This window comes from Crinia signifera, chromosome 1 (assembly GCF_055691185.1).
Source record: "Crinia signifera chromosome 1, ASM5569118v1, whole genome shotgun sequence".
NCBI lineage: Eukaryota > Metazoa > Chordata > Amphibia > Anura > Myobatrachidae > Crinia > Crinia signifera.
Window position 1 is genome coordinate 351,912,538 of NC_139217.1, and position 8,560 is coordinate 351,921,097.

Consider the following 8,560-nt stretch of genomic DNA (forward strand, 5'->3'; position numbering starts at 1 on the left):
CCAACTGTCTCTCCTTCCAGGAGCAAGTTGCCTAAGGGTGATGCTGTGTGCAAGTGTGCGGGAAGACGCGTTTCGCCCTGCACGGGCGAAACGCGTCTTCCCGCACACTTGCACACAGCATCACCCTTAGGCAACTTGCTCCTGGAAGGAGAGACAGTTGGACGCTGCCACTACCAGTTAAGAGGACACCTAAACGAGCCAGAGGCTTATGCACCGTCCGTACCAGCAGACTGCGGTGTCACTACGCTAACGGACGGGTTTGCCCTGCCGCTGGCAGCAACGATCTGAGAATCAGCACCAGACAGCTCTAATTGTCACTACGCTAACGGCTAGATCTGCCCTGCCGCTGGCAGCAACAATCTGGAAATCAGTACCAGATAGCTCTAACCGGGGATTACCCGCTCCTGGACGGAGGGACAAGGAGACACTGCCGCTACCAACAAAGGGGGACTTAGAAGGAGCCAAACGCGTATGTATCGGCTGAATCAGCAGACAGCAGTGGAGCCACGCAAACGGCCGGGTCTGTCCTGCCGCTGGCAGCAACGATTTGAAAACCAGCATCAGATGAGTAAAACCTAATATATACTAATAACTAGTACCACGTACCTAGGCATTTGCAAATGTATCTGCACTAGAAAGAGGGTGAAATCACACCCCAAACGCTTATCGCTGGTGGCACTTTAAAACACATCATTCAGAACAATATAGCTCTGGTTAGACAGCAATATCAGCCCTACGGTATAACGATGGTTACTATGTATGTATATAAAAAATAATCTACACTCGTATTTCATGACTAGACCCTTAACTGTCAATCTGTAACGCTGTAATTTGCACTGGTACTAGAAGGCTACCCACTACTATTTTTCTGTGGACTCCTCTTACTCGCGGGACCGGTAGTATATGTCCTGCAATACACATTGGCACCAGGACTTTTTTCTACATGTTAAACGCGGAGTGGTAGAGAGTCTACATCTAATCTACCCTTTTTCAGATTGATGGGGTCCCAAAAGATCTCTCATCCCTCATCCGCTTATGAAAGATGAGATGACAGCAGAATCTACATGGGAACCTTACCCTGTCAATCTCTATTAAACTGTTTTCTCCTCTGTGCAATCCAAATTGATACTGTGTAACATTACTGCTATACAGCCATTGAAGATCAATTGTTTCAAAAAAACTGTTAACATGTTGCAGTCACTCCCTTTATAGTTTGCACAGAGAAACTATTTCTCACTTTTCATTCCTCTCTCACTTAGCTGACAGCGGGACAGTGGCACTGCAAATGTTATTCAACATCAGTGCTGCTGAACCAATGTAAGCAAGCAGCAGAAGGAAATTATAAACCTGTCATTTCTGAGCAACTGGCTTCTCTGCCTTTAAAATCTCCACATCTCACCATCCTCTGTAACAAGATGGTAAGAATAGGAAAATAAGCAGAGGACCCTGCCGGGAGCTCACGGTTTAAATTCATTTTCTACCAAATTTGGTATCTGTAATTCTTATAGCAATAAAAGTGACTATACAGGGTATTCCCTAGGAACAGTGTCTCATAGCACTAACCTCAGGAGCTAAGTCAGGCAACTTATTAGAAGGAAATTATTATTGACTGCCTTAAAATTAAACCTAAAGGGTGAAAGTATCATTTAAAAAGGTACATATATATTAATATTTCCTGTGTGCATTTAATATATGTTAGTTTGTTTGTGTGTTGTTTTGTTAACTGTGGAAAATCATTTTTCCTCGGTAGCTCCCATACCCCGTTCATACTTATTATTGAAGGGGTACTATGGGACCTTTTTCTAAGTGACCAAATTAAAAGTTAATTTTTAATGTAATATAACAAACGCATCCATCTCTTTAAACTAGTGCCCCCAACACAAGTCTTTTTTCTCTATGTTTTCTCAAGTAGTATGCAGTCAGCTCCTTTGCTTACCTATCGCTGTATTGCCTGACAATTGTGCTGTTACCTGTGCTCTGTATTGTTCTAACATGTGCCATAAGTACTGCGCTGAGAACCACAATAATAATAATACTACATGTGTATAATATAACTTTGCTGGATGTCTAGGGAACGGCAGCGCTGAATACAGCAGATACCATGAAGTGCCCAGGAATTAAAATATGGCTTCACACACTCCTCAACTTGCCCCAGACCTTGGTGAAACTAGCCAATGGGAGACCAGAGGCAAGCTTAAGCGTGTATAAAGCATGCCGTTTTCCAGACACCACTGTTTTCAGCACTGCCGATTCCCGGGGGAACAGAACATATATTACATACATGATTGGATAGGAGCTGCTGATTGGCCAATGCTCCTTTTATTAGTCTGCCAGACCATCCTATATAAAAAAAAAGAAGATAAATGCAGAAAAAACCCACCAAATGTAATAAAACTATATAAAAAATTTTTTGGCACATTTTTCAGTGTGCTGGCTGCAAGAATTGCAAAGAAATCATTTTCTTTTATATGTCACATAGTAATAAATTTGAACTTATTATATTGTCTACATACTGTGCAGTATTTTTAAATGTATTATTTTCTTAAAAATAAACACAAAAGTTTTATCTGTTGATATATATTTTTTTGTTTTCAGGTATCTTAGATTTCTGCAATTCTGACGTATGTGCAGACATGAGCAATTCATTTGCATAGTCAATTAATTGAACAACGCAAACAAGTCAACTGGTGTCTGAAATCCATTGTGAGGTTTATCCAGCCTTTTGTCTCTCTTATTATTGTTTGTAGAATTATGATGGGCAGTGCTGATGTCATGGCCTCAACTTTAGAATTCAGTTATATACACTGGTGGCCAAAATTGAGGATTCTTTTTGAAATTAATGTTTTTCAACTTTGAGTGCTTATAAAAACTGGTTTCACTTCACGCAGTGCAATGCTTCATATATCAAATTGAAGGACATTTAATGCAAACAAAAAACAGAGGTCAAATATTTGCAGAACAAGAGAAGTTATGCTATTGTAGTAACAGCTACTACTAGCCAATTGGAATCATTGTTCTGAGGACCAATGATCAGCTGTTGTATTTGAGCAGGTGCAAGGTCATGTTCAAAGGTGGGAAAGGTCAGTTTGGCTGTTTCATTTTGTAGAATAAAGTTGGTTACTGAAGTGCATTTACGGTTGGATGTTTGTGTGTATTGTTTAGTGCTATTGGCAGTGTAAAAAATAAGTAAAACAATGACGTCCATGGAAAGTGGTCACCCAGGAAGAGATCTAGGATTGTTGTTTTACGTGAAAATGATCTTTCGTATGCAGCAATTGCGAGAGAAGTTGGTAGGAATGTGACATCGGGAGTATAAAAGTTTTTTTTACGCTATCAGGAAACACAATCTATACAAAACAAAGAAGGAAAAGGACGGAAAAAGTGCACAACAGCTGTTGATGATAGTAGAATGAAACAAAATTGTATCAGGGACAGATGGATGTCATCTGCGGCCATTAGCAGTGAACTGAATGCAAATTATGTTTGTGTCAGTACAAGAATGGTACGGAGAAGACTAACAGAGGTTGACCTAAAAGGTAGGATTCCCCGAAAAAAGCCATTGCTGAATAAAAAGCAGCTGCAAAAACGAATAGTGGTCAAAAGAACACATTGCATGGACAGAAGGTCAGTGGAAACAAATGATATGGAGTGACGAAACTAAGATATCGATATTTGGTAGTGATGGGAGAAAATATGTGAGACATAGCATTGGGGAAGAGGTACATCCAGATTGTATTCAAGCGACAAAGTATCCTGCAAGTGTTTTGATTTGCGCACGTATGTCAGCAGATGCTGTAGGCCGCCCTTCATGTCATAGATGGCACACTGAACAGCAGAAAGCACATTGACACCATCCTACAACCAAAACTTCTACCTTCTACCAGGGATTTTTTTCCAGATAATGCCCCATTTTGTCCAAGCAGGATTCAGCTCCCTGTCACAATGCACGGATATGTAAACAGTGGTTCACAGAGAATGACATACAGGTGCTGGGATGGCCAGGAAACAGCCCAGACCTGAACCCCATAGAACATTTATGGTTCCGTTTGGAAAAACTGGTAAGGCGTCCATCCAATAAAAGAGAATTAATTAAGGTTATAATTGTGTCATGGCACCACATAATAAAGAAGGAAGAGCTCCAGACATTGGTTGGCTCAATGCCACGTCACTGTGCTGCTGTCTTGAAAAATAAAAGATACCCAATGAAAGACTGATATGACAGTGACATCATAAGTACACAGGGATTTTCACCCTAAGGGTAGTTTTTACTGCATAACTACTCTTGTAATGCAAATATTTGACCTCTGTTTATTGTGTTGAATTTATCATTAAATTCCCTTTCATGTAATATATGAATCACTGCACTGTATGAAGTATACATTTTTTTTATAAGCATTCAAAGTTGAAAAACATTCATTACTGTGACCCAATTTGGTCTGACAATCTATGGTGATGCCATTCGCAACAGTGAGTAGGTGGCAGGCCCCGCTAGCAAAATTTTGGGGCTGCTTGAGATTTTGGAAGCCTGAGCCCAAACATCCTGAGCCTGCTATCTCTCTGGTCACTGCTATGAATAACGATGGGGCCAGCGGCAAGGGAACGCCAGCGATCCGGGGTGGAGAGTCGGCACTGGCTGGCGGCGGTGGGGGGGGGGGGGGGCAACAAGGGTTGAGGGCTGCCCTGTGGTGGGTATTTCTGGGGCAGGACAAACCTGCCCTGGTGGATTTTACCTGCCCTAGAAAAACCCACCACTCAAGGGGTTAATTGTTTTTTTTTTTTTTTTAATAAACTTGTGGTGCGCTTTTGGTGGCTTTGAAAGTTATATAATAAAATGGTTCACAAATGTCATCATGCTTCAAAAACTGCATTGATTTAGGTACCTCCATGTCATTTACATCCAATGTCATTGTTATTTTGGTGTGACTTTTAGTATGTGTGTGATTTTTACTGATCCCATTGTTTTTTGGATGATCTTTGTGTTAATGGTAATTTGGTAATTTGTCACGATTTGGAGTGTGATGTCAAATTTGAAATCCGACTTGCATGTAAATTAACTCTTAATAAAGACTTTAAAACAAACAAAAGAAAAACCTGTGATTTTGCTAAACAGCAAACCAACCAAAGCTAACCTTTAGTAAATCAAAAAAAAACCTGGTTTTGAACTGAATGCTATTAATAATGAATTAAACAGGCAGAATGTAGATAATAGCGGCGCTTCAACATTTTTAGTAAATCAACCCTGATATCTCTTATGAAGTCGATTGGGAAATATTTTGGTTTCATTACTGCCATAAAATTCCTACCCAAGTACTACTATTTTATTCCCTAACCTCACAGAATCATTTTAATTTTAATGTGAACGCTGAAATGGCTAGACCTCTACATTCAAAATGCATTTTTATTTTGATACTATCACACGGCTTCTAACCTATTTAATGTGTTTCATTAACAACAATGATCCAGATTACAACTGCAGCTGATGATGTATCTGATGTGGCATTTTGAGTAAAAATTATTGAATACATTTTTAGTCTTTTTTTTTTTTAATCACTATTTTTTTTAAGAGTTGTACATAATATTTTAAAATAAAACCGTACATAAAAAAATAAATCAATGATCATGAATATGATTTGTATTACTGAAATGTTCAACATCGGAGATAATCTTAATACAAATTTATCGTTTCTTCTATTTTCTTCCATTTGGAGTATTGAAACCTTAAAACACAGAAAAAGTCCAAAAGAATAGTGGACTAACAGAAAGAGGAAAGGAGCAGAAAAATAAAATAAAATAAAAGAGAGCAAGAAGGGGGAATAGAGAAAGGAGAATCCTAACTTTTGTCTCAAAGTGTCCACTTATAGTAATTTAAAATACAGATAAGAATATTAATATAGGTCTTAATATACAACCTGATATTAAATAAATAAATAAATAAAAAAACTGTATGAGATTAATTACATCCCAATGTTTACTAGAACATATCACGATTTCCAGAAAAGAGGATTTTGGTACTTACCGGTAAATCCATTTCTCTGAGATCAGCAGGGACCACTGGAATCACATTGGGTATTAGAGCTGGGAATGCTGGGAGCTAGGCACTTCTTAATAATAATTAGGGAATACTGGCTCCTCCCCTCTAAGACCCACAATCCCCCAGTGAGGAAATTGGCCCACCAGAGGAAAGGGTTACAGAAAAACCATAAACAACATAACCATACATACAACACGCAGGTATCGGACCGGGCTGCAACAGCAACCACAACAGGCAGAATCCAACAGCCGGGCGGGTGTCCAGTGGTCCCTGCTGATCTCAGAGAAATGGATTTACCGGTAAGTACCAAAATCCTCTTTTCTCTGACATGCAGCAGGGACCACTGGAATCACATCGGGGAGGTTCCAAAGACCAAGCCCCGGGAGGGAGAGTGCTGGGGATTCTGTAGAACCAGACGACCAAAAGTTGAAGCCGAAGCTGCAAAAGTATCGAACTGGTAAAACTTAACAAACGTGTTCTGAGACGACCAAGTGGCCGCTCTGCAAAGCTGAGAGATAGAGGCCCCTCTATCAGCGGCCCACGACGTACTCACCGATCTGGTAGAGTGTGCCGTTAAGGAGACAGGAGGCACCTGTCCCGCATGAAGATAAGCACTACGGATCGTCCACTTGATCCATCGTGCAATTGTCTGTTTTGACGCAGGCCACCCCCTGCGGAAGGCGTCATAGAGTACAAATAAGGAATCCGATTTGCGTATAGACCTGGTTCTCTTGACGTAAATCCGAAGCGCCCTGACCACGTCCAAGGAGGATTGCTCTGGCGAATCTCCCTGGAAGGCCGGAACCACGATAGGCTGGTTAATGTGGTATGAGGATACCACCTTCGGAAGGAACCCGGCCTGGGTACGCAGTTCTGCTCTGTCCTCGTGGAAAATTAAATACGGAGGCTTACAGGACAGAGCACTCAGCTCCGAAACCCGGCGAGCTGAGGCAAGGGCTAGCAAGAGTACTGTCTTCCAGCACAAGAACTTCAGTTCCACCCTGTTCAGTGGCTCAAAGGTCTCAGACCTCAAGAAGGCTAGTACCAAGTCCAGATCCCAAGGAGCTGTGGGAGGTACGAAGGGAGGCTGTACTCGAAGCACCCCTTGAAAAAATGTCTGTATCTCAGGAATGAGGGCCAATCTCCTCTGAAAGAGAACAGACAAGGCTGAAACCTGGACCTTAAGAGAACCCAGTCTCAGACCCCCATCCAACCCCTTCTGTAAGAACAACAGAAGGCGGAACAATTTAAATACTCGGAATGGCCAGCCCTTAGACTCGCACCAACCCGCATATGAGCGCCATATTCTGTGATAATGCGCTGCTGAGGCGGGCTTTCGAGCTCTTAACATCGTAGGGATTACAGCTCTTGGAATTCCCCTCTCCCGCAAGACCTCGGTCTCAACAGCCACGCCGTCAAATGTAGCTGTGGCAGATTCTGATGGAAGAAGGGTCCCTGCAGAAGAAGATCCGGTCTGAGGGGCAACCGAACTGGCTCGTCTGCCAGTAACATCTGGATGTCTGAAAACCACGTTCTGCGAGGCCACCAGGGCGCTATCAGAATAGCTTGCACTGGTTCCCTCTTGAGCCTCTTGAGCACCTGGCCCAGAAGTGGAAGTGGCGGGAACAGGTAGACAAAACTGAACTCCCACGGAGTCGACAGAGCGTCTGCCGCTATGGCCTGAGGGTCTCTTGTACGTGCCACGTATACTGGTAGCTGGTGATTCTTCTGAGACGCCATCAGATCCACTTCGGGAACTCCCCACCTGTCGGTGAGCTCCCGAAATACCTCGGGGTTGAGAGACCACTCGCCTGGGTGAAGGTCCTCCCTGCTGAGGAAATCGGCCTCTAGATTTTCCCGACCTGGAAGGAACACTGCCAGCAGAATTGCTCCTGACCGTTCTGCCCACTGAAGAACCTTCTTTACCTCCTTCATGGCCATGCTGCTCCTCGTGCCGCCCTGCCTGTTCACGTAGGCGACTGCCGTGGCATTGTCCGACCTTATCTTTATGTGTTGACCCTGAAGGAACTCCTGAGCCTCCAACAGAGCATTGTATATGGCTCTGATCTCCAACACATTGATGGACAAGCGACTCTCCTGCAGGTCCCACCTGCCCTGGAGGCAGAGATGAAGCACTACGGCCCCCCAGCCGCGGAGACTTGCGTCCGTTGTCAACACAATCCAGTCCTGGACTGCAAACCGACGACCCTCTATTAAGTTCCTTCTGTGTCGCCACCACAGAAGAGAATGTCTTGCCTCGGCCGACAAGTGGATCCTTTTGTGCAGATTCAGGTGCGAGCCCGCACCCTTTCTGAGAAGATCCCACTGAAACGGTCTTGAGTGGAAACGTCCCCACGTCAGAGCTGGGAAGGCTGCCACCATCTTCCCTAGCAGCTGGGTACACAGATGGAGGCTGATCCTCTGTGGAAGTAAGATCCTCTGAACTAGGAGCAAGATAGCCTGGATCTTGTCTTCTGGCAGGAAGACCCTCAGAGACTCCGTGTCTAGCCAAAGACCTAGGAACAAGAT

General features: G+C 43.2%; 1 protein-coding gene across 1 annotated transcript in view; it reads left to right on the plus strand.

The window, feature by feature from the left end:
- LOC146008496 (serotransferrin-1-like) overlaps positions 1 to 4,307 on the plus strand; it is a 47,954-nt gene extending 43,647 nt beyond the window's left edge. Inside the window, exon 17 of the mRNA XM_083147853.1 lies at positions 2,596 to 4,307. Within this exon, the coding sequence (XP_083003979.1) occupies positions 2,596 to 2,654 (59 nt within the window). The 3' untranslated portion in view covers positions 2,655 to 4,307. The remainder of the gene's footprint in view (positions 1 to 2,595) is intronic.
- The last annotated feature ends 4,253 nt before the right edge of the window (positions 4,308 to 8,560 follow it).